The sequence below is a fragment of the Schistocerca piceifrons genome, chromosome X (genome assembly GCF_021461385.2).
Source record: "Schistocerca piceifrons isolate TAMUIC-IGC-003096 chromosome X, iqSchPice1.1, whole genome shotgun sequence".
Lineage (NCBI taxonomy): Eukaryota > Metazoa > Arthropoda > Insecta > Orthoptera > Acrididae > Schistocerca > Schistocerca piceifrons.
This window is the reverse complement of record NC_060149.1, coordinates 108043790-108071112: the sequence shown is the minus strand read 5'-3', so window position 1 is coordinate 108071112 and position 27323 is coordinate 108043790. Positions and strand designations below refer to the sequence as shown.

General features: G+C 46.2%; 1 protein-coding gene across 1 annotated transcript in view; it reads left to right on the top strand.

The window, feature by feature from the left end:
* The window catches only part of LOC124721590 (transcriptional activator protein Pur-beta), a 336588-nt gene that overhangs the window by 16049 nt on the left and 293216 nt on the right, over nucleotides 1–27323 (top strand). The window contains exon 2 of the mRNA XM_047246639.1: nucleotides 26418–26474. Within this exon, the coding sequence (XP_047102595.1) occupies nucleotides 26418–26474 (57 nt within the window). The remainder of the gene's footprint in view (nucleotides 1–26417; nucleotides 26475–27323) is intronic.

The following is a 27323-nucleotide window of genomic DNA, read 5'->3' as shown; positions in this document are numbered from 1 at the left end:
AATAACATAATGGGAATGCAGCAGGATAATAAATGACTAACCAGCAGGTCAGGTGACATTAACTCTGTTTTCTGTGGTTTTTCGCAAGGGAGAGACTAGAGCGTAGGTCATCTTTGGTTGTGTTCCCCGTGCTGCCTCTCACCCTCTCACCCTCTTTACCCTCTTCCTCTGTGCTTTCTGAGTCCTTACTGTCTGACCGTCTGCCTCCTATACATCTCCCACTCCCAACACTGCCATCCCCTGCCTCCCTCTCCCCCAAACACTGCTGTCCCCTGCCTCCTCTCCCCCACCCTCAACACTGCTGTCACTCGCATCTGCCCCCTCACCGGCTGGCGGCGGTGGTCACGCCTCCTGCCCTCTGGTCTCCTCCATTTAGCGGTCCATCTCCCCCCCCTCGCCTGCGACTGCGTACCCCTACCACCCCCCCCCCCCTCAGCGCAAGCAGCCGTGGCTCCGCCCTAGGCTGCAGCCGCTCGCCCGCCAACGCTGGCGGCCGCGTCTCCCCCCTCCCGCCCGCCGCAGCCGGCGGCCGCGTCTCCCCCCCCTCCCGCCCGCCGCAGCCGGCGGCCGCGTCTCCCCCCCCTCCCGCCCGCCGCAGCCGGCGGCCGCGTCTCCCCCCCCTCCCCCCCCTCCCGCCCGCCGCAGCCGGCGGCCGCGTCTCCCCCCCCCTCCCGCCCGCCGCAGCCGGCGGCCGCGTCTCCCCCCCCCTCCCGCCCGCCGCAGCCGGCGGCCGCGTCTCCCCCCCTCCCGCCCGCCGCGTCTCCCCCGCCCGCCCACCCGCCCGCCGCGTCTCCCCCGCCCACCCGCCCGCCGCGTCTCCCCCGCCCTCCCGCCCGCCGCGTCTCCCCCCGCCCTCCCGCCCGCCGCAGCCGGCGGCCGCGTCTCTCCCCCCCCTCCCCCCTTCCCGCCCGCCGGCGCCCGCGTTTCCCCCCCTCTCGCCCGCGTCTGCCCCCTCTCGCCCGCGTCTCCCCCGCCCCGCCTCTCGCCCGCGTCTCCCCCCCCCCGCCTCTCGCCCGCGTCTCCCCCAAGCCTCTCGCCGGCGTCTCCCCCCCCCGCCTCTCGCCCTCGTCTCCTCCCCCCCCACGTGCACCAGTCTGCCGCTTCTCCTCCCACCCCCACCCCCGCCTGACCTCCTCGCTCCCGTCTGCCGCATTCCCCCCTTCGTCTGTCACTTCTCTGCCACTCCCTCTCCCTACCCTTCCTGTCCATTTTCCGTGCCAACGTCCCTCACTCTCTGTCCCTCCTCACCATCTTTTCAATCCCTTCCTCACTACTGTCGCAGGCCCCCTGCACCCTTCACCTCTCTTTGGCTGCTACTCTTGAGGCCACAACTTCTTAATACGTATTGTGCTAACATCAAATGAGGGTTGTGAACTTGCATTTGCGAATGACTCAAACAAGGACTGGTAACATTTATTTTGGCTGAAACACAAAATATTCTACACATTTTTTTGCTGGAAAAATAATGATTGATTAAACTCCAGTGGTGTAAAATATTTCTCTAGAAGACACGTATTGAGCAACTCATACTATATCAGCTGGGCTACTATTTTAGTAGATGATCTTACTGAGTAGTGGAATAGTGTTGCAGTAAGGAAATTCAAAATGAAACCTAGCCCCTCATCTGAGCCAAGATACATCAAAACAAGTTTCAAGCTACGATGATAGAGACTTTCCTCTTTGTCAGCCCCAAACAATTCCACTCCTGTTATTTGTTTAGAAAAAATAGCATAACAGTGCTATGTGTGATGTGTAACAAGTTATCTGTAGATCGGCTTCAGTTCTGCAGAAGCACCAAACATTACAGTGTGTGCTCACCCTATGTCTTTACCGTGGCTTAAACTCTGCAGGGGACACTTTCAGTGATGTCTCTGAATGTCTGTGGAGTAACGGAAGCCCTTTCTTCCTCAAGAGCCAAAACCAGAGAAGGTAGTGATGTTAAACGTTAGTTCTGGAGTGATGTTGACATTCTAACTGGTCCCAAAGGTGTTCCGTAGTGTTCAGGTCGGACACTGGATAGATCAGTTAATTTTAGGACTGTTATTGTCCACAAAACATTGCCTCACAGACGATTCTTTATGGTTGGGTGCATTCTCATTCTGATACAGTCAGTCGTCACCTTCATATTGTTTGTCTACTGTCACAGTCCACAGTGTTGTAAAATGTGTTCATATCCTTCCATATTTAACATTTTCTTAAGTGCAATAAAAGGACCACACCTACGGCAAGTTGAAAAAGAGAAGCAGAGATAGAGAGGATGGTATATATGTGCGAATTATAAATCCCTTTGTCTCGAAAATTTCTCTCCTTCATACCTCCTCCGTGTTACCACAGATGACGTGTCACCTCATTTGTACTTAGATTGCACTACGCACGAGGCGAGTATTTGCTTCCACCACCCTGAGTGAAATGCATAAGTTCTAATAAATGTTCACCAACCTGCGGTGTCCTACAGTTGTTGTACCCTGCGCAGAAAACAGCACGTAGGTTGTGAATCCGTTATTTTGAGGCTGTAAGAAACTTTTAGGAATTTATATTATGTGAATAAGTAAATTTCAAAGTAGTTTGTGTATATGGAATGCCACTCGCATTTTGTTGGCAGAGCACAAGAAACCGCACAATTACATTCCACTTTAGAGTCACAAATAATTTCCATTGTTCAACAAAATAATGAATTGCGTATTTCCTTAATTACTATCACACTCTTAACAACTACATGTCCATATAACCATGAACGCACGTTATTGAGAGATGTTTTAATTTGAAACGCTAGTAAAAACGCTGTTAATTTGCCTAATATTAACAACAGAAAATTATCACTTTGGCGCGCAACTGCCGAACGCAGCAGCCAATAACGGAGAAGGATCGCAATTTAGGCAGTCTTTCTTACGATACCCGTACCGATCAAACCACCTGCCATCGGTACCTCACAGGACAGTTTGTCAACTTGCCACTGCTGCCTTCTCAACTGCTCTAAAAGAGCTTCTTGTACCTGAATATGATGGCTGGAAAGCCTTCTCTTTCAGAGATTTCAAAAAATTGGGATGTTCTCGCAGACAACAGTCAATTTGGGAAATAAGCAAATTTGTACTCAAATCTGTATAAATTTTTCAGCTATCGTCTCTCAAGAGCCATACCATTCCACTACACTTTAAATTTTTTATTGTTTTCCAAAAATTGAATCTGCTTTATATTTTTTTCATTCTCGGATTATTAATCAACCCATATAATCATAGACTTAAGTCTTTTGTGATTAGAAACAATTACTTGTTACCCTCAGTAAATTCATGTATAATCTTATACACCGAAATCGTTAATCCTTAGTAACACTTTCTATACTAATTACATTATTCTTTTTATAGTAAAGATTGTCAAAGTAGTATTATTATGCACCCTTACGTTGTTGATATGGTTTTATTATTTACAATCTCTCATTTCTGCTAGAATACTGTATAGCAGTCCACCGTCTCCTAGGCAAGTTTAATTCCAAATATTTTAAGGTGCTGTTAAGCTACTATCGGCGTATTGCCGTCCATAATATTCAAAAACATATTTCTTGTGAAGAATTTACTTTGTTACTCACTTTTGGCACGTTGCCGTTCTGTAAACTGGCCGAGCTGCTCGTATAACACTACTATCCTCGCATTGACGTCCATTCAGTCCAACCAAATATTTTTCAAGAAGTTACAATGCTACGCAGTTACTATTGGCGCATTGCTAGCCTTTCAATTTGATGAACATTCATCACACTTCACACTTTTCCTCCCTATTATGTCGGCACCTTGCCGTTCTGCACTTATTTACATATGAAGCGTCTTTAAAATGTCCACTTCACATGGTCACAAATAAAATAAACAAAACACCTATATATTTCACAAGTACGTGGAAATGGAAGAACATTACACTCACACCTTTTACCAGAAAACACGCAAGCTGCCCACAACAGCAACCCATACTGATTATTGTGTTGTTCATGATGTGGTCTTGCGTTGTGAAACTTTAGAATTTCCAAAATGGTGTTAAGTTCAACAACTGTCAATACTTTCTCCCAACCTCAGCATACAACTCCAATACAATTCTATGAAACAATACGAAATGCCTTAAATTAGTTTGGTTGTAAATTTAAACATATTTTAAATAAACGTGTTTTCATACAATATGAATACATACTACGTAATTTTTTCATTTCATTTTGAGTGTTTATAAATAGTGCCACTGTTTACATCGTATTACGACAGTGGTTCACCAATGTTTTTGTTTTAGTCACAGCTGTAGCTACATACAACTGGGACATTGCCCTTCCCATTCTTTAAGAGCTCTGTGGGCGTTCCCATTCTTTAAGAGCTCTGTGCTTGCTCGCACCATCTGTTACTACTGACTTGCTTCGCAAATGACTCACGACGCTAGCCGGCGTCACCTACTATGCTCTTTAAATCTTACCTACAGAGGCCTACAAGTGCGATTCACAGATACATCGAGAGAACATTTATCAAATCGTTGCTTCATTCCTCCTACATTTGGGTGCCACTGTTGCTACAAAAAGTAATAGTGGAACTCTATTTATGTAATGACCGTGTATTTTCTACAGACTTTCATATACGAACAGTATGCGACTTTGTAACATGTAGGAGCTAATTATCTTATTCTTAGATAGACCTTTAACCAAATTCCTTTCGTATTTAAAACCAGTGTGTGTTTTTACTCTCCGTACTTCATATTACGTGGCGTTCTATTTAAACCTTATTTACTATGTTTATGTCTTTTATGAGATTTCCATTTTAGTGTTGTGTCTTATGTCGACAAAATTACTCCCTTGTTCTACACCGGCGCCTAGTAACCACACTTCTCCTTTTATCACAAACCTCTTTGGCAGGACTATTCCTAGCCTAGCAATGTATCATAATTCATAACAGCAGAAGCCATTTCAATTCATACTTTAGATGAACGATATGTCTGTTTTGACACAATCTGTAAATCATTTAATTATTTCCATTATTTTTGTCACCAGAATTGCTTCTATTGTACGTTGTCATATTCACTTACCAGGTTTAGTGTCGTCCTCTTCTTTTGCAGTTTCCAGTTTATTTTTGTGCGTTATTTCATCTGTGTTATATGTTTTCTTATTCTTAAAATATTTTCAAACGTAAAGGTTTATGTATCGTTGTTATAAACATTTAAAAAATGTTCCACTACAAGCTTTATAATATGTTGTTTTTTGTACTTTAATATGGTCCTGGTGTTTTGTTGTAACTGTTTACCGTGTTCTCTTGCTGGTGTGTCTGTAATCCTATACTTTGTATGCTTGGATCTGCCCACATAACTCCAGTAAATGTCTTTTTTTTAATCTGTGGTATGCAGATGTTTATTCTGCTGGGTTACTTTGTTTGTGTCATAGCTTGCTTCTTTGTTGCCACATTTAGTGTAAGAAAATTTGCTCGTCTTGATCTTGATGGTGAAGAATGTTAATAAAAAAAAAATCTGAATGAAAGGAGGGGAAGAACTAACAGCAAGAAAAGAAAATGAAGTATGCTGTCAGCTAACACAGGCACCTCGAAATCGTCAATTACCTAGCAATACAAAGAATGTTATTGTCCCCTGTGATTCGTATTCATAACATTTTTTTTCATGTCGCTGATTGACCTTTCATCTAATAATTTTTGTGACTGTATTTCCGTGGTAGGAAGAGGCACTTAATTCAAAACTTTCTCAGATTCAACCACGTAATCTACCCCCATATGATGCTTTGTTGAACTGAACTGATAGCTCTGTCTCCCATAAACGAATACTGGATACATTTGACCATTTTTTGCTAGCGGCTTTCGACAGAAGCTGGCTGTCAAGTCCATGTTTATTACTATCTGACGCCAGTGAACTTTGGTACGGGACCTTTTAGTACCTTACTCCTATCCGTTTGTGGTGTAATGACTTTTCCACCATCAAAATTTTTGTCCAGAAATATTTCACCTCCTGCTCCGTTTTGTGTGCAGCCAAACCACTATTGATTCAAGAATGCTTGAACAAATTCTTTATATGCTTTAAATGTGTTACTGACCCTTGTCGCCTGTGATATTGCTTCTCCTTCTAACTTAGTGGCCACGAATTCGATTTTTTATTGTTCTGTCATGTTTTCAGGAATGATGTCTAATGAATGCTAGTGGGTGTATAGTTACCTTACTAGAAAATTGATCGAATTTAAAACCATTAGCTTAATTTCCTACGTCGCTTACGTGAACAATACCCTTCTTTATACAGGGTGTTACAAAAAGGTACGGCGAAACTTTCAGGAAACATTCCTCACACACAAATAAAGAAAAGATGTTATGTGGACATGTGTCCGGAAGGCCCAGTTGAAGGAAGGTAATGTTGACTTCGGTGCTTGTGTTGACATGCGACTCATTGCTCTACAGTACTAGCATCAAGCACATCAGTACGTAGCATCAACAGGTTAGTGTTCATCACAAACGTGGTTTTGCAGTCAGTGCAATGTTTACAAATGCGGAGTTGGCAGATGCCCATTTGATGTATGGATTAGCACGGGACAATCGCCGTGGTACGGTACGTTTGTATAGAGACTGATTTCCAGAACGAAGGTGTCCCGACAGGAAGACGTTCGAAGCAATTGATCGGCGTCTTAGGGAGCACGGAACATTCCAGCCTATGACTCGCGAGTGGGGAAGACCTAGAAGGACGAGGACACCTGCAATGGACGACGCAATTCTTCGTCAGTTGACGATAACCCTAATGTCAGCGTCAGAGAAGCTGCTGCTGTACAAGGTAACGTTGACCACGTCACTGTATAGTGTGTGCTACGGGAGAACCAGTTGTTTCCGTACCATGTACAGCGTGTGCAGGCACTATTAGCAGCTGATTGGCCTCCACGGGTACACTTCTGCGAATGGTTCATCCAACAATGTGTCAATCCTTATTTCAGTGCAAATGTTCTCTTTACTGATGAGGCTTCATTCCAATGTGATCAAATTGTATAATTTCACAATCAACATGTGTGGGCTGACGAGAATCCGCACGCAATTGTGCAATCACGTCATCAACACAGATTTTCTGTGAACGTTTGGGCAGGCATTGTTGGTGATGTCTTGATTGGGCCCCATGTTCTTCCACCTACGCTCAATGGAGCACGTTATCATGATTCCATACGGGATATTCTACCTGTGCTGCTAGAACATGTGCCTTTACAAGTACGACACAACATGTGGTTCATGCACGATGGAGCTCCTGCACATTTCAGTCGAAGTGTTCGTACGCTTCTCAACAACAAATTCGGTGACCGATGGATTGGTAGAGGCGGACCAATTCCATTGCCTCCATGCTCTCCTGACCTCAACCCTCTTGACTTTCATTTATGGGGGCATTTGAAAGTTCTTGTCTGCGAACCCCGGTACCAAATGTAGAGACTCTTCGTGCTCGTATTGTGGACGGCTGTGATACAATACGCCATTCTCCAGGGCTGCATCCGCGCATCAGGGATTCCATGCGACGGAGGGTGGATGCATGTATCTTCGCTAACGGAGGACATTTTGAATATTTCCTGTAACAGTGTTTGAAGTCACGCTGGTACGTTCTGTTGCTATGTGTTTCCATTCCATGATTAATGTGATTTGAAGAGAAGTAATAAAATGAGCTCTAACATGGAAAGTAAGCGTTTCCGGCCACATGTCCACATAACATATTTTCTTTCTTTGTGTATGAGGAATGTTTCCTGAAAGTTTGGCCGTACCTTTTTGTAACACCCTGTATATATAGTTAAGGCTCACCGGCCACTTGACCATCTTCTTCTTCTGTGCGAATGCACAAACAGTGCCCGAACTCTTACGGGAATCGGCAACGCGCCGCGAGTAATGAGTATAATGGGCGGGGGCACTACGAATGTAGTGCGGGACAATATGTTGAGAATGTGGGTTTCCCGGGAGGCGTGCCAGAGATAAATAAATCCCTGCAGTCGCACTATCCTCTGTGTCTCAGATGGATAGAGCGTCTGCCATGTAAGATCCCGGGTTCGAGTCCCGGTCGGGGCACACATTTTCATCTGTCCCCGTTGACGTATTCAACGCCTGTAAGCAGCTAAGGGGGTTCATTTCATTGTAATACCCTTCTTTATTTCTTGTTCACACCAAATTTCTACTTTTTGTTTAATTTGATTAACTGTTTTGTCTTGCATCTCAGGAAGCACTTTTTGCTCAGTTTCCTTACAAACTTCCAATTTTTTTAGCAAATTCTTTTGTTTCATAATATGTTTTCCCGCTACATGCCTCGATTTTAGCTTCAAGATTTGTATACTTTCGTTCCAAAGCATTGGACTTACCGTTAATTTGAGCTATTGCTACATTGACTTCTTTTAACCCCTTGTATGTGTTGAGTTTTTCTTAATACCTCCGTATATTCTTTTTGTGGTTTTCTTAAGTCCCCCTTATATTCTTGTCGTGTCTCTTTATTTTCTTTTTGTGCTGCTTTTGTTCTTGCAAAATTAATTTCAGCATACACTTTATTTCCTGATAATCATCCTGAGTTGGCAAAGTCTAAACTGACTTCTTTGCTTTTCCCCAGACATTATACTAATACTGTTGTTCCTATTACAGATCTTAGACTATTATGTATTTAAGCGCAACACTTACACTACGTTTCTTCCTCGGTGTATTGCCGCTGCTGTCGGGTTGTGCTGAAGCTGGCACTTCAAACGCGACCTGTACTGCTAACTGCGACGGCCGCTGCTTGCCGCCGCCACCGCCGCACCTGTTGTCGGTGGCTGCATTACGCTGCTCCGCACGCGGCGCTGTCTCGTAACATTAACAGTCTTGAAGTGAAGAATTTTAACGTAAACCTGTGAACGGCGCAGAAAACGTTAACTTTTATTCTCTTTGCACTTCCCTTTCCTACTTTTTACCGATACTACTTTCACGATCACAAAAAACTTGATTTTGCAGCATCAGTTATTACACTCAACAAAAGTTCAAAAACAGCACAAACACAGTTCCAAGCCTAAGTATCACAGTTCTTATGCAGCTCTCTTGTAATTTACAGTTCACACGTATCACAGTTTTTACACAGTTCGCTGGTCGATTATAGTTCACAGTTCTCGCTAATAAAATCTAGCCTCATAATTCCAAAGCACTTCGACTTAAGTGATTTCCCCACCAGGGATGGCGTCTACGCAAGTTAAAAAAGAGAGGCGGGGGGGGGGGGGGGGAGAGGATAATATATACGTGCATGTTATAAACCCCTTTCTCTCGAAAATTTCCTTCGTACCTCCTCTGTGTTACCACAGATGACGTGTTACTGATCTCATTTGTACGAAGATTGCAGTATACGCGAGGTGCCTATGGGCGTCCACCGCCCTGAGTGGAATGCATAAGTTCTAATAAATGTTCACCAACCTGCGGTCTCCTACAGTGGTTGCCATTTGCGCAGAAAACAGGACGTAGGCCGCGAATTAATACTTGTGAAATAATGGAATGAACTTACGCTATTGAGAGATGTTTTAACCCTTAACTACTATGGTCATTCACAGGAACACAATTAGTATGGAGGGGTCTCACAGACCGCATTTTTCTATTTTATATATCAAACCAGAATTTTGCTGAATATATATATATATATATATATATATATATATATATAGTTCTTGACTTCCAGTCATTCATTACACTTCTTAGAGGTGGCTTTTGTAGAAATTTGATTTTTTTTAAACACTGCGGTATTTTAAACACTTCGACAATGAAAACAAAGCGAAATCTGGAGTATATTTTTATTTTCTGAGTTACGAAAATAACAGCAAATAGTTAGCTCTCTATTCACACTTAGATTTTCATCAGAGGCATTATATTACAAATTGGCAATATAAGTAGGTGGAAAAATCTGGCATGACTTAAGATAAATTGTGTGCGAAATCAGCTTTCAGTTTACGACTCACTTTGCAATGTAGAGCGAATATTTCAGTCCATAAGTCTATGAATGGAGAAACTTTGCCACTATTTTACTTCTATAATTACAAGTAAAAACTAAATATTTGTTCTCATGTGCCACTGAATCATACTTTAGCCAATTTCCACCTGCAAACACTTCACGCAGACCTTCCTGGAACACTCCAAACAAATCGGAACACCACGCTGTTGACATGGATACCTTGTTTTCCTCTTCAGACGAGGAGGGCAAAAGGTGCACGTTTTTCGATTTTCGAATTCTTCTTTCAGTGTCTGAGGCTCATCTTGCAAGCGAAGACACCTGTCTCACATAACATACGTTGCACAGAAGGCCCAGCTTTCCCCGCCATGGAGAAACAGTAGCATGCAATAAAAACGCGGCACGCAAACACTATGGTACGTCTGTGAGACCTCTCAAGGCTAATAATTACGAAACAAAGAGCAGCAACAATGCAAGAATGCTGGCACGTGTAGCTTGACAGCCAATAGGAAGGTTTATGGAAGAGTCCATTTGGCTTTGCAGGGGTGTGAGAAATTACTTAACACAAAAATTAGTAGCGGTCTGAGAGACGGTCGATAGTAGTTAAGGGTTAATTTGAAACATTAGTGAATGCGCTGTTTAGCTTGTCTAATATGAACAACAGAAAATTATCACTTTGGCGGCCAACTTCCGAATGCAGCAGCTAATAATGGAGAAGGACCACAATTTAGGCGGTCTTTCTCATGATACCCATACGGGTCAAACCACCTGTCATCGGTACCTCACAGGACAGTATGTCAACTTGCCACTGCTGCCTTCTCAACTACTCTGAATAGAGCTTCTTGCACCTGAATATGATGGCTGCAAAGCCAGAACTCTTACACACCATAACATCACCACCTTCACTGTTGGCACTAGGCATGACAGCAGGTAACATTCTCCAGGAATTCGCGAAACCCAAACCCTTCTATTGGATACCTCAGGGTATGGCATGATTTCATCACTCGAAATCAGTCATTTCCAGTCATCCACTGTCTAGTGGCATTACTCTTTGCACCACCCCAAGTGTTACTTTGTACTAAGTATAGAAATGTGTGAAGGATGTGGAGCTAATCGACCTTGGTACCCTATCGTATTTATCTCCTTGCACACAGTCATTGTGCTAGGTGGACTGCTAATAGTACTTTGGAATCCAGGAGTAATTCCTTCCACTGATTTCATGCTATTTTAAATTCCTTACAACCACCCTTCGCAATACAAAAATGTTCAATGATCCCCATCCATGAGGTCTGTCTGGTCTCGGAGCACTTTATGCAAAGCTTGATGTTTCCTGTGCATTGTGCATGATGTTTGCCTGTCCATGGTTTAGATGTGGTTATTGCTCTGGGGTTCCACTTCACAATCACATCACCAGCAGTCAACGTGGGCATCGTTAAAACGGTTGAATTGTATCTGATGTATTTGTTAGTCAGGTGACTTCCAGTGACTAGTCCCCATTTGAAGTCAGTGAGTGCTTCTTACTGACCCATTTTGCTGTTACCTGTTACTACTCCTCGACTGACGACTATTTCCCACCTCCTTTTATATGTCGTGGGTCTGCCTCTCATAACATCTAATAATCAGTTCCACATTACATAGGAGTGACTAAATACTTCTGATCAGATGGTGTATATACAAATCAAGAATCATTGAACTAGTGTACCACCAGTGATTTTTCTTCTCCGTGTACAATCCAGAGTTAAAGCATTTCTAAACTACTGTGAAATTTTGCTGAGTTCAAAAAGACAAGGTAAGTCTCATTGTCATAGTGTAAGTACAATCTTAAGTGCCCTGTCATCTCCATGGGATTTCGCCATTTCCAAAAGGAACAGGGTTCAGATAGCTCCAGGTGACTTGTGGACTGTCGATGTAAAAAGAGAAGGCAGGTCACCTTTGCAGGCAGTATCCTGTTTCTGCCTTATAGACAATGTCAAATAATCCTTCACGTATGTGCAATAATTGTAGAATAACTCTCCAGTACAGTGTTATCCTGTATTGCTCTCACATTCTGCAGTGAGCTTGTTTAATCAATCATATGGCTCACCAATTTGTAAGCTTCAAAATGCATCTCCAGTGAAAATTATTCTAATAGTCTAACTACACATATTAAACACTATTTGAAATCTATAGAGACCCACAAGAACCTCATTATCATGAGAGGATGTTGCGACAGTCCGTCACATGTCATAGTGGTTGTGCACTTCACCCAGGGATCCCTTGAATCTCGCCTAGCCTCAGTGATGCCTGTTCCTTGAGTTAAAATTGCTTAGTGTGTTGTGACAAGATATATTGTTTTAATTAACATTGAATATTTGGTTTGGCTTCATAGCAGGTGTATAGTGGTTAGTAGCAAAGTCATAAAAATTCCAAGACCCTATTTTCTGTTTATTGTGGCTTTCAGTACTGCATGAAAATGCACACTAATATTGTTAAAAATAAATGACAAGTATAAAAATGGTAAACTGTGAATCACACCATAACCACAGAGGTATGACTTTACCAAGATTTTTGGTCCAATTGATATTTCAGCATGTGCTTTTACTTAATTTAAGAAGGTGTAATACTGACTAAAGTTGCCTATTTTCTTTTTAGGTGTTAAACACACCATAGTTTCTTGTTTTACATTCAAAATAATATTTGAAATAATAGTTACAATGTTTTAAGTGGCTTTCCCAAGTGTCATCGTAAGGGGCAGTGTTTGTTTGATGGCAAAATAGTTGTTAATAATAGTACAGGTTTGGATGTATGGGGGGGGGGGGGTGTATAGAGCAAGACAGGTAGTCATTTTCCAGATGGTGACTGCCCCCCTCCCCCTGTCCTTGAGCTTATAGGGTCTATGTTAAGTTTTCGACTATATCCTTGGAGCCATATGAGGGACTGTCTTTTTATTAGTGGACCCTGGGCCCACCTTGTGGCACGTGACACACTGAATGAGCAATAGTTGCTTGTATTCTACAGGGTTAAAAATCATATAGTGTTTAAAATAAATGTTGCACATTGTCAAAACTTTAATACTGAATGTTGTGATCCAGAAAAAGTTATGATATCGATAAAAATGTTTCAAATGTCTCTGAGCACTATGGGACTTTTAACTTCTGAGGTCATCAGTCCCCTAGAACTTAGAACTACTTAAACCTAACTAACCTAAGGACATCACACACACCCATTCCCGAGGCAGGATTTGAACCTGCGACCGTAACGGTTGCGCGGTTCCAGACTGTAGCGCCTAGAACCGCTCGGCCACTCCGGCCGGCTGATATCAATACACTGGTTTCTTATAGTGGAGACAGCCCATGTTTCTACCCTGAGGGAATGGTATTTGCAGTCTGTGGCAGCTGTAAACATTGCAATACTTGTGCTGTGTGTCATTATAAGATTTGTGTTGCTTTGGGATTGCTCGAACAATAACATAGAATTACAGGCTCCTTATAGTCGCTCTACATGAGCAAGAAATGAGACAGGTAGATGTCACACCAAATTTCACTTTGAGTCAAAATGATGTCTTTAGAATCTGCAAGTTTCTAGTGACAGAATCAGTTGACCATCATCACACAAGTGTCTGTGGAAGGAAAAACAACAGATGTGCATGACCAATATCTGCGTGTAAAACAAAGCAGAAACTGTCAACACAATGCTACATGCCTATGGTGGCAGTTTCAAACTGCTACAGGAGTGCAGGTCTGAACACAAACAAAACGAAATAGACTCCATGAGTAGGTATTATGTGCCAAGAGACCTTTCAAGACGACTCCTGTAAATTTGGTTTGGCGAGGGAGTTGTGTCGCATGGGCATGAGATCACTCTTTGTGGACTAGGTATCAGTGGGACACAACACACTTTTCTGAGGAGACCAGTAACATTCTCCACACTGACAATACTAACATTCATGTGTGGAAGCAACGAGTACATCGTTTACACTCTTACTGTGTTTTAGACCTCCATCCTTATCAATAATGTTCTGGGGTGGAATCATGTATGGCTGCAGGGCACCCCTTGCACCATTGCAGAGGAGGGTGATTGGTGTGAAGTATCAGGATGACATCCTTGCATGTATTGTGGCTCCATTGGTGAACATATTGGAGTGGGATTCAAGCTAGTGGACAACAATGCACGCCCCCATCGTCACAATTTTGTGAACACCTTCCTAGTGGAGCACAGTCAGTCAGATGAAAAGGCCCCGGTGTTCTCCAGACTTCAACTGCATTGAGAATGCATGTGCCATACTAAAATAAGCAGTTTACAATTGTCGATCAGAGACCACAGGGCATCATAGAGAGTGCTGTGGAGGAATTGAGCAATATCCCACAGGCTTATCTGGGCAACTTGGCAAAGAGTATGCTAGCCGCATTCAGAAGTGTCTCAAATTACAAGGAGGACCAGTTGGTTCACAACCAATGTGTTATGCAAGATTACAGTAAGAAGAAGCTATAGTGTTTGCAGTGGAATTTTCTGTTAGTTTTTTTTTTCCCCCCAAGTGTAAATATATTTTTCTCCTTACTCACAATTTCTTAGGGCTGTACCTGTGAGAACAGAATCAGTTTTGTTTCCTGTTACACCCAGTCTTGAAAATAAAACAATATTCAACATTTATTTTGACCACTGTATGATGATATGAATGGAGACAAAGTGGTGTGCCAGCAATGGGGAGAAAAAAAAAACTATTCTTGAAAATGATTTGCAATAGCTTAAGTAAGTCAGTACATATCTCTTTCACATTCATATCTGATGAAACCTGAAACATTGAATGTCTCTCTAATTGTTACCAATACCACTATTGATAGGTGTTGTGTGTTTTGTTATCACAGCGTGAACTGTCAGGTACTGTAATCTGTGGTTTTATTTTAAATTGTATTAGTGGTTGAATTTTATATGTCCCATAGAGGCAAATCCCATCACACACACACACACACACACACACACACACACACACACACACACATTAGATTTGTAGCCGATAGAATAAAACTTAGAATGTGTGTGATGGAGGGGATTGTTCAAAGTATTCTCTTTGAAAAAAAAAGAAAAGGAAAACTAGTTAGGAGAATATTGAGTTATTGACTTGTATTTGTAGCTGGATTTGCAGACAGAGCTGCATTGAAGAATGCATTTTTGCCCAAGGTTCCAATGCAGCATTATGTTCATTTAGTAGCTGCAACATATTTGCAGATGAATTGTGTGTAAAATTACTATACTCGTTCATAGATTCACTATTCATATATAGTGCAGTTACATAAACTTTCTTTAGTAGTATGAAATGAGCGATTAGAAATGTCTTGACAATACAGCAGGCCATTGGAATGTGTTGTGAAGATTATACTTAAGTGACGGTTTTTTTTTAACCTACAGTGTCATATTACTCTATCATGAAGTGACAGACGTACAGCACAGCTGCCTACCAGTCTCACAGATACTTCAGATCTTCAGAACAAAATTTGCTGGGTGGGAGTGGTATTTCAAGTCTAGGATTCCACCAAATTCAGACCATGTCTGTGATTTCCAGCAAGACATGTTGCACCTAATCAACAGATCTGCTTCAGGTAACTGCCAGATTTGTGTCTAAGGCAATGGTCCTTTTTTAATAATTCCATTAGTAAAATATATGCAACTTCATGTGGTGCTGTTAGCTTAGTCATTGATTTATTTCTGTTGGAGAGATTGTAGATTTACTGTTTTCCTCTAATTAAAATGAATATTGTTTCCTGTATCATTACAGAAGGTCAAGAGCACTATAACTGTTGAAGAATCTTTCAGTTGTTCTTAGAGAAATGTGTCTCAGTTCATCTCAATACATGAAATCTACTGCATCAGTTAAAATGCTTGATTCACATACATAATAATCATGGTTTCCCAAAATCCTCTCAGACGTATGCTGAACTGGTTCCTTACCTCAGTTTCAATTTTGAAGGGACATGATGCTCTAATCAACCTTCCTTCCTTTCATTGGCATCCACAGCAGACATCCCACTGATAAATACAGATTATACACCTTTCATTTTTATGAACAACTGTTTCTATTAGTTTCATCCATCATTTCACTATATTATTACAACATAAATTGATTTTAATTATTTGGATATTGTATGTTCACTTTTTCCACAACTTTCCAATAAGCTTTCTAAAACTGTCAAGTGATTGCTAACTTTTGTTTGGTTATATCAGTATTTGGTTCATGTAGTGTATTCATTACTTCATATGTCATGTCATCTGGGACAAAATAAAAATGCTGGGAGCTGAAAAAATAACAATCATCCATATGGGTTCCTTAGATGTTTCAATAACACACATGGCAACACAACAGACCCCTAATGGGGTCTTAGATATCTCCTGGATAAAATTTTCTATATATCTTGGTCTAAGTGACTCAACATACAAATTCTGATAAACAATTATAGCTAAAATAGCACATTAAATTCAGAAAAAGACTTGATCTCACAAGTGTATGTAATTGTTGCAACCCAATCTCCTGCCTTCCATCAGGGTATCCATTGCTTTCCTCATACATACCATCCATAATAACACTTCCTCAACCCCCACCTCGTATCTCCTAATCCTTACTGCCCGTCACCCTTGTCCAATCAACTTTTTTTCATACCTCCTATCCAGCAAGCTTTTCAGATCCATTAGTGCATCATCATTGTTATTCAGTAATCTTCCTTTCTTCCCAACCAACAGCCTTCCTTTCCTTCTCATCCATACCCTCCAATAATCTTCTCTAATCCTTCTCTCCTCATCTATACCATCAAACAGTTAACCGTATCCCTTCTCTTCTCATCCATACCATCGTACACCTGCCAAGGATCTCACATCTCCTTTGTGGATGCATGTGTGGTGCACACGGGGTCCCAATGTATTGCAGCCTTTCTTCTCTCCTGGGCTGCATTCCCTTCTTTTCCCAATATCCACTCCTTCCCATCCTAACTCCTTCCCCTCCCCCCCCCCCCCTTTCTCCCTTGGTGTTTCCATCTTGTTTTTCCACTCTCCCTTTCTTCCCATGGTGCCCATTGCCGTTTGATCCCCCTTTCTAAATTCTACTTCTGTTGTATGAGCCATTTGGGTAAGAACTCCCTCCCTAGTGTCTCAGGGTGTGTTCCTCTCTCTCCTGTCCTTCCCCACTGTAGCTGTCCCCTCACCTCCCCGTCCACCTCTGCTAGATCACCAGACTGTGTTGCCAGTCCATGCGGTGGCTCTGTTTTGTACCCATCTGGCTGGCCCCACTGACAGCACAGGGATCACATCACTGGTTCCTGAGATGTCACTGCCTCGTGTATATGCCTAGGGGTGGTTGCTCATCTCTTTGGGGCATCGGAACTCCCGGCAGTGGCCGCCATGCCAGATGGCCCTTGCTGTGTCTGGGTGGTACCCATGGGGTGAGCCACTGGCAGGGCAGGTGCTGTGAACATGAAGTGTGCTAAACTCCATACTTCTGGCTGCTCTTTCGCAGCCGTCTCCTCAGGCAGGAACAGTTCTCTATCTGCTCGTACTTTTGCTTCCTTGACTTTTCTCTCCTTGGCCATCCCAGTGGGAGGAGGGCAGGGCCTGCTGGCTTGGGACAAAACCCTTTTCCCCATTACTTGGTTCATTCCAGGACGGAAGGGGAAACTTTTGGTGCCACAACAGAAGGGGAGACTTTTGGTGCTACCAAACAGCTCTCATCCCAGTGAGCATTACTGAGCACCAGTCGTTAAATATGACTCAAGGCATTATTTTCCGTAGGGACCTCCTCCTCCAACTTGACAAGGAACTCAGTACTAACAGTACAGTGTTCATTTCGTACGATGAGTCCAGAGAGATCCTAAGGATAATCACATTGATTCTGGCACTTTCATCCTGGCTTTTGAGGGGAATACCATTCTGGGAAAAGTCTTAAGTTACCATTACCGTTACGACATAAAGTCCTACATCCCACCTCCCATTCGCTGTTCCCAATGTGTCCATTTTGATCATGTGTCTTCGCAGTCTACATCTTTTTCAACATCTGCATGGATACTCTGCAAATCACATTTAAGTGCCTGGCAGAGGGTTCATCAAACCACCTTCACAATTCTCTATTATTCCAGTCTCGTACAGTGCGCAGAAAGTACGAACACCTATGTCTTCCCATATGAACTCTGATTTCCCTTATTTTAACATGGTGATTGTTATCGCTTTGTAGGTCAGTGTCAACAAAATATTTTTACATTTGGAGGAGAAAGTTGGTGATTGGAATTTTGTGAGAAGATTCCGCCGCAATGAAAAATGCAAAACGTGCTGCCCTTCTTTGAACTTTTTCGATGTACTCTTTCAGTCCTATCTGGTAAGGACCCCTTGCCGCACAGTAGTATTCTAAAGGACAGACAAGTGTAGTGTAGGCAGACTCCTTAGTAGGTCTGTTACATTTTCTAAGTGTCCTGCCAGTAAAATGCAGTCTTTGGTTAGCCTTCCTCACAACATTTTCTATGTGTCCCTTCCAATTTACATTGTTCATAATTTTAATCCCTGGGTATTTAGTTGTATTTACGGCCTTTATATTTGATGGATAACTAAAGTTTAACGGATTCCTTTTAGCACTTACGTTGATGACCTCACACTTTTCATCATGTAGGGTCAACTGCCAATGTTCGCTCGATTCAGATATCTTTTCTAAATCGTTTTGCTATTTGTTTTGATCTTCTGGTGACTTTATTAGTTGATAAACAACAGTGTCATCTGCAAACAACCTAAGACGGCTGCTCAGATTGTCTCCCAAATCGTTTATATAGATAAAGAATAGCAAAGGGCGTATAACACTACCTTGGGGAATGCTAGAAATAACTTCTGTTTTACTCGATGACTTTCTGTCAATTACTGCAAACTGTGACCTCTCTGACAGGAAGTCACAAGTCCAGTCACATAACTGAGACGATATTCCATAAGTTTGCAATTTCACTATAAGCTGTTTGTGTGGTACAGCATCAAAAGCCTTCTGGAAATCCAGAAATACGGAAGGTGAGGCAAATCCTATTTGTGGCGACTGCAGCCGCCCTCTCCATGTGGGAAGTCCATGCATCCCACCACCAAAGTGCATGAACTGTTCCATCCTTCATTCTCCTCATTCCCTGGATTGCCTGATCTATAAGGAGGAATGGATATTCAGGAATTCAAAACTCTAGACTGTCTATCCTACTCTGAGGCCTGTTACTTTAACATCTACCTTTGCTTATGTTGTTTTGTATGTCCGTCCTTTTGGCTGGAGGTCTTGGGGACAAGGGCCGTTTACTATTGTAAGAAAATGAAATGCCTACAGACATCCTAATCTTATTTATTGCGTAGCTGCCAGTTTCAGCACTTCATTGCGACATCTTCAGGCCTTAGTTGATGCTAAAGGGGCTATCATGAACCACACATACACTGCACCGGTTGCCAACATAACTGGTTGATGCAGACTATCTGTAACTGTGATGTCAGCACACCAACCATCATCTGATGCAGCGTTTATATGGTTCGTACCTTCACAATAAACAAGATCATAAGGATGGGCGTAGGCATTTATTTTCTTACAATATGCCTATGTTGCGCCCTTTCCTCATCATCCGTTCATCAGGGCCACCTTCCATTTCCTCCTCCCAGGTTGTTCCCATTCCCTCCTCTCATGGAACCACTCCTCCTCAACCGGAGAAGAAACCCTCTCCCCCATTGTCTCCAGGACAAGAAGCCTGTCACTTTACGTCGGATGCTGAACCCACGCTCTGTGGGCCTCAAGGCTGCTCGTTCTCTTCCTGATCACACATCGTCTTGGCCTCCAAAGAAAAAGAAGATGCTTAAGCCCTGTGACGAGGCTGCTGCTGCCCCCCCCCCCTCTGACTTCCCAGAGGGTGTCATCCCCTCCCTCTCTATCAGGTCCAATTTTACACTCATGGATGTCACTCCGTCCTTACCGTTGATGGACACTAACTCAGCTAATGGCTAATTCTGGCTCATTTGAGATCTGTCCGGCTTCTTGTACTACTCTCCTCCAATGGAACTGTAGTGGTTACTATTGTCACCTTCCAGAATTCCAGTCTTTTCCTTTATCTCTGCTTTGTAGCTTGTGTTCTATTGCAGGAATCTAGCATTGTGGGAATACCCAGTCGCTGACTTTTTGAAGTTTCCAAGCCTTCTGCCAGTACTGCGTCAGCCCTCAGTGAGCCTCCTGTGTTGTCTGTACATTGGTCTGGGTGGACATTGTGAGTTCCTGGGTTCCTCTTCATACTCCACAGGATGTGGTGGCAGTTCAGATCCATTTAGACTCTGCAGTACTGATATTCAATCTTCATCACCCCCTCCTCCCCTCCCCCCCCCCCCCGACACTCCTCGTATGCTTCCTGATCTTATTGCCCACCTTCAACAGCTGCCCCCCCCCCCCACCCCTTGACCTTCTCTCTGCGGATCTTAATGCTCATAACTCTATGTGATGGTATTGCAATCACAGATTGAGGCAGCATTGTTGAAGAGCTGCTCACAGGGCTTGATCTCTGCCTCCTCAACACTGCAGCCCCACAAACTTCTCAGCCATTGATTGTTTTATCTGTAACCCCAGATTCCTCCCCTCTGTTCAATGAGGAGTTCATGCTGATTTGTGCGACAGGTATCATTTTCCGATTGTCATATCATTTTTTCAGTATCACTCACCTGGACACCCTCCCTGGTGGGCCTTTACTGATGCGGATTGGGATGCCATTTCTTCGGCTGCTATACCACCTGCTCCACCACACGGTGGCACTGATGAGTCCATACAGAGTTTGCCCAACGCCATTCTTTCGCCAACTGCTTCGGCGAGTCCTCCTTTCTCGGGTACTCCCCAACGGAAAACTGTCCCTTGATGGACCCCCAAAATTGCTTTGGCTATTAAAGACCGCAGTCGTGCCCTCCAAATGGCATCCATCTCTTGACCATGATTTAGCCTTTAAACATCTTCATTCCTGGGCCCATTACCTTATCAAACGTCAGAAACATTTGTTGGCAGCAATATGTCACTACCATAGGGCCGCATACTTCCTTTCCACATATATGTACAAAGATCAAATGGATTTTTGGCTGACATCCTCCTATAGGTGTAGCAGGAATTTCTCTAACTGGTGTTATCCTCACCAGTTTGGACTCTTATTACTGGGCATTTTGCTCAGGTCCCACTGTCTGCCTACTTTCCATCATCTCAAACAGCAGTAGTTTTATACATTATGACGCGGTACCATACCCAGAAAACTTTTATGTTGACTGAAATGACCTCCTTGCCACACCACATATTCCACTCTCCTGCCATATATCCCCACCACATTTCATAGCATTGCTCCCATGTTTCGTACTTATGCTGGTATCACCCCCACTACATTCCATAGCTCTTCTCGTATCACCCACCTCCTCACTTTGCATCATCCTCCCATTGCCCCGATCTAGTTTCGCTTCTCTCTTCTCATCATTCTTTGCTTCATTTGGCAGCTGTCTTATCATTGCTACTCCCCAAACTCTTTCTGCAGCTCTCCTACATCGCTCCTACTCCACCCTGTTTCACAGCTCTCCTCTCCTCTCCTCTCATCTCCTTGTCCCCCTCCCCACCCCTACCTCATTTCACAGGTATCTGTCCATGGACACGTGTATAACCGCCATCTTGTACCCCGCACCACCCACTTGAACCACACTGCTGCTCCCCAGCCCCTTATCGAGCCATGCTGCTGTCCCCGCAAGGCCCATTGAACCACGTTGCTTCCCCCCACCACCCATCGAACCACGTTGCTTACCCCCACCACCCATCGAACCACGTTGCTTACCCCCACCACCCATCGAACCACGTTGCTTACCCCCACCACCCATTGAACCACGTTGCTTACCCCCACCACCCATCGAACCACGTTGCTTCCCCCCACCACCCATCGAACCACGTTGCTTCCCCCCACCACCCATCGAACCACGTTGCTTCCCCCCCACCACCCATCGAACCACGTTGCTTCCCCCCACCACCCATCGAACCACGTTGCTTCCCCCCACCACCCATCGAACCACGTTGCTTCCCCCCACCACCCATCGAACCACGTTGCTTCCCCCCACCGGCCCATCGAACCACGTTGCTTCCCCCCACCGGCCCATCGAACCACGTTGCTTCCCCCCACCGGCCCATCGAACCACGTTGCTTCCCCCCACCGGCCCATCGAACCACGTTGCTTCCCGCCACCGGCCCATCGAACCACGTTGCTTCCCCCCACCGGCCCATCGAACCACGTTGCTTCCCCCCACCGGCCCATCGAACCACGTTGCTTGCCCCCACCGGCCCATCGAACCACGTTGCTTCCCCCCACCGGCCCATCGAACCACGTTGCTTCCCCCCACCGGCCCATCGAACCACGTTGCTTCCCCCCACCGGCCCATCGAACCACGTTGCTTCCCCCCACCGGCCCATCGAACCACGTTGCTTCCCCCCACCGGCCCATCGAACCACGTTGCTTCCCCCCACCGGCCCATCGAACCACGTTGCTTCCCCCCACCGGCCCATCGAACCACGTTGCTTCCCCCCACCGGCCCATCGAACCACGTTGCTTCCCCCCACCGGCCCATCGAACCACGTTGCTTCCCCCCACCGGCCCATCGAACCACGTTGCTTCCCCCCACCGGCCCATCGAACCACGTTGCTTCCCCCCACCGGCCCATCGAACCACGTTGCTTCCCCCCACCGGCCCATCGAACCACGTTGCTTCCCCCCACCGGCCCATCGAACCACGTTGCTTCCCCCCACCGGCCCATCGAACCACGTGGCTTCCCCCCACCGGCCCATCGAACCACGTGGCTTCCCCCCACCGGCCCATCGAACCACGTGGCTTCCCCCCACCGGCCCATCGAACCACGTGGCCTCCCCCCACCGGCCCATCGAACCACGTGGCCTCCCCCCACCGGCCCATCGAACCACGTGGCCTCCCCCCACCGGCCCATCGAACCACGTGGCCTCCCCCCACCGGCCCATCGAACCACGTGGCCTCCCCCCACCGGCCCATCGAACCACGTGGCCTCCCCCCACCGGCCCATCGAACCACGTGGCCTCCCCCCACCGGCCCATCGAACCACGTGGCCTCCCCCCACCGGCCCATCGAACCACGTTGCTTCCCCCCACCGGCCCATCGAACCACGTTGCTTCCCCCCCACCGGCCCATCGAACCACGTTGCTTCCCCCCACCGGCCCATCGAACCACGTTGCTTCCCCCCACCGGCCCAACGAACCACGTTGCTTCCCCCCACCGGCCCAACGAACCACGTTGCTTCCCCCCACCGGCCCATTGGACCACGTTGCTTCCCCCCACCGGCCCATTGGACCACTTTGCTTCCCCCCACCGGCCCATCGGACCACTTTGCTTCCCCCCACCGGCCCATCGGACCACTTTGCTTCCCCCCACCGGCCCATCGGACCACTTTGCTTCCCCCCACCGGCCCATCGGACCACTTTGCTTCCCCCCACCGGCCCATCGGACCACTTTGCTTCCCCCCACCGGCCCATCGGACCACTTTGCTTCCCCCCACCGGCCCATCGGACCACTTTGCTTCCCCCCACCGGCCCATCGGACCACTTTGCTTCCCCCCCCCCGGCCCATCGGACCACTTTGCTTCCCCCCACCGGCCCATCGGACCACTTTGCTTCCCCCCACCGGCCCATCGGACCACTTTGCTTCCCCCCACCGGCCCATCGGACCACTTTGCTTCCCCCCACCGGCCCATCGGACCACTTTGCTTCCCCCCACCGGCCCATCGGACCACTTTGCTTCCCCCCACCGGCCCATCGGACCACTTTGCTTCCCCCCACCGGCCCATCGGACCACTTTGCTTCCCCCCACCGGCCCATCGGACCACTTTGCTTCCCCCCACCGGCCCATCGGACCACTTTGCTTCCCCCCACCGGCCCATCGGACCACTTTGCTTCCCCCCACCGGCCCATCGGACCACTTTGCTTCCCCCCCCACCACCCACCGGACCACGTGGCTTCCCCCCCCCCACCACCCATCGGACCACGTGGCTTCCCCTCCCCCCCACCACCCATCGGACCACGTGGCTTCCCCCCCCCACCACCCACCGGACCACGTGGCTTCCCCCCCACCACCCACCGGACCACGTGGCTGCTGCCGCCCCCCCCCACCAGCCATGGAGCCATCTGCTGCCGCCCCCCCCCACCAGCCATCGAGCCATCTGCTCCCCCCCACACCCCGCTCCACCCATCGAGCCACGTTGCTGCCCCGCACCACCCGTCGAGCCACGGTGCCGCTGCCCCCCCCCCCCCCCCGCCACCACCCGTCGAGCCACGGTGCAGCAGGCTCCCCCACCACCCATCGAGCCAAGTTGCTGCCCCCCCCCCCACAACCACCACACATGGAGCCACGTTGCTGCCTCCCCCCCCCCTCCCCCCCCCCGCTCACCAACACTACCCATCGAGCCATGTTTCTGCCCCACCCCCCACCGAGCCATTTTTCTGCCCCACCCCCCCTCGAGCAATGTTTCTGCCCCAGCCCCCACCCCCCATCGAGCCACGCCCCATCGAGCCACGGAGCTGCCCCCCACCCCCCATCGAGCCACGGAGCTGCCCCCCACCCCCCATCGAGCCACGGAGCTGCCCCCCACCCCCCATCGAGCCACGGAGCTGCCCCCCACCCCCCATCGAGCCACGGAGCTGCCCCCCACCCCCCATCGAGCCACGGAGCTGCTCCACACCCCCCATCGAGCCACGGAGCTGCCCCACACCCCCCATCGAGCCACGGAGCTGCCCCACACCCCCCATCGAGGCATGCTACAGCCCTCCCCAACTCCCTCGTGTCACACTGCTGCTGTCCTTAGCAATGTCAGCCCCCAACCCACCGAGCCAGACTGTAGTCCCCTAACCCCTCAAGCCACACGGCCATTCCCCAACCCTCACAATTCACACTGCTGTCCCCCTCCCCCACCCCCACCAACATTCTCGAGCCACACTGCTCTCCATGTCCCCCAACCCATTTGAGCCACACTCCTTCCACCCCCTGCCCCCAACTCCTTCGAGCCACACTGCTGCTGCCACCTCAACCCCTGAAGCCCCACTGCCAGCACCTCAACCCTCTCGAGCCACACTGCCAGCACCTCAACCCTCTCGAGCCACACTGCCAGCACCTCAACCCTCTCGAGCCACACTGCCTCCATTCAATCCCCTCTATCCACACTGCCGTCCCCAGATCCTTCAAGCCACAACTCTGCTGCCTCCCCTTTGAGCCACACTGCTGCCGCCTCCTTCCCCTTGAGCTACACTGCTAGCCCCCCCCCCCCTCCCCCCCTACAACTATGGTTTCCCTCCTTTGAGTTACCCTTGGAGCTGTGCTACGTTTTCCCCCCTCATAGCTACACATTCCCCCCTTGTAGTTATGCCACCACCCTCTCTTGATCTACCGCGCCACCCCACCTTGAGTTATGCCACCCTCCCCTCCCCCCCTTGAGCTGTGATGCCTCATTGCATTCCTCGGGCAACACAAATGCCCTCTCCCTCATGTGTCCCTTGAGCAACACGAGCACTGCGTCCATTTTTGTGCCTCTTGAATAACACGAGCAACTCTCTCAGACCATCTACTCAATCCCTTCCTTCCCCCCCACCATACTCAACTGTTCTAATTCATGTTGATACTCTTATGTAGTCCTCTCCTCTTCCCTACACTGTTGTCTCTCCTGGCAAGCTACTATGCTTTCAGCATTAACCCTTATATCTGCATTTTCATTCGAGCTTTTCTTTGTACGACCAGCAGTTTAAACCTTTTCTCCTCCATTCTCTTTCGTGCTGATTAACTTCATAGCCAATTTCCCACCCACCATTTTAGCCTCATGGGTTCGAATTTGTAACTTAACTATCTCCAGTTCCCCCACTCACAAATATTTGCCCTTCACGCCTTGTTGCTAAACATTCTATCTCCTCTCTCACCCCCCTCCCCCTCCTCCTGCTACCCAACCAACCCATGCTTAAGTTCTCACACTGCATCACCCAACAGTTCTAGCCCCCTATTGACCAGTACCAACTTTTAACATTTAAGTTTTAAAAAATTATGTAATGGTGGGTTTTAATTAGTTCCATTTTAAATGCTACACTATAGCGGTCAGTTGATATAGCACATAGTTTAAGTTGAAATGTCTATAGTTATGGAAATTAAATAATCTTTCCTTCCTAGTTAATAATTTTAGGCTGTGGCTCATTGTGCATTTTTTCAGTGTACAGACTTTTATATTGAATTCTGCTTGTGCAGACTCCAGCTCTATAAGTTGCCGTACTTACAAATCATCATGTTTAGTATTTTTGTCATAACTAATAAAAATATTTTATTGAAGGAAAAACAATCCTATTCTAGAGGTGAAGGTGTTGAGAATATTTTATAGAAACATGAACGAAGAACAGTTTTTATTTACTTAATTCCATTTTTTCAGTAGCTTGCCGATAAATCCATTCATTCATTTATTCTTTTTCTTTTTTCTTTTCTTTTTCTGTGCAGACAAGTATGGACAATCTGTTGGTATGGAAACAAGTGGAAGCACCGACTTTGACTCAGGTATGTATGTTTCACTTATTGTGAAATGTGACAGGACAATTAGCCTGGAGATAATTGCAAAGAAAATTAACACTGATGAGCAGTTGAGTTACATATGTCTTCCTAATAGTGTGTAACATCTGATTTCAGAAATATGTTTGTGTGTCCTGATGTAGTAGACATAGTGTAGGTTCCTTTGCACTTGGTTAAACAACTCTGATGAGAGAAATATTACACTATTCTTGGTGTGATGTAATCATATCTTGTATTTGGGCTATCCTGCCATGTACCGTGACTTTGTTTCTCCAGTCTGAAAATGTCCTGTGACGGCAGTCTTACACTCTTGCTAATCTTTGTGCCGTGCAATGTCCCATTATGAGATATACTTAATCGTAAAATGGCTCCAATGCTAGTGTTCAGCATTCTGTTAATATGGACCTTCTAGGGTGTGGTTTGTCTATTTTTATAACTTCTGTAGGGAACAGTGATCCATGTCACCTACACTGATGAAGTTAAACCATGGTGGTGGCAATTTTACCTATATCAAGATTGGTACTGTTTGTGGATTAGTTGTGGAAACACTGCCTTCTGGTGAGGGTGAGCATCTCGAGTGTCTGGTCTTTCTGGCTATGATGATTTAGCCACAATCAGATGTTTTGAGAGCTCATGTCTTATCCATTTTATTTGTGATTGTCGCTCAGATCCCCAAAACCTGGCAAGATTGGGGTCACATATATTGTGTGTTCCTGTTATACTAGTTGTTGTGACAGGAAAATGGCAGCTATCTCCAGTGTAATTGCTCACTAACGTGTATTTAAACTAATTTCAGTCTTCAATATTTAATGCACCAGTATTTGTTCTAAATTAAGT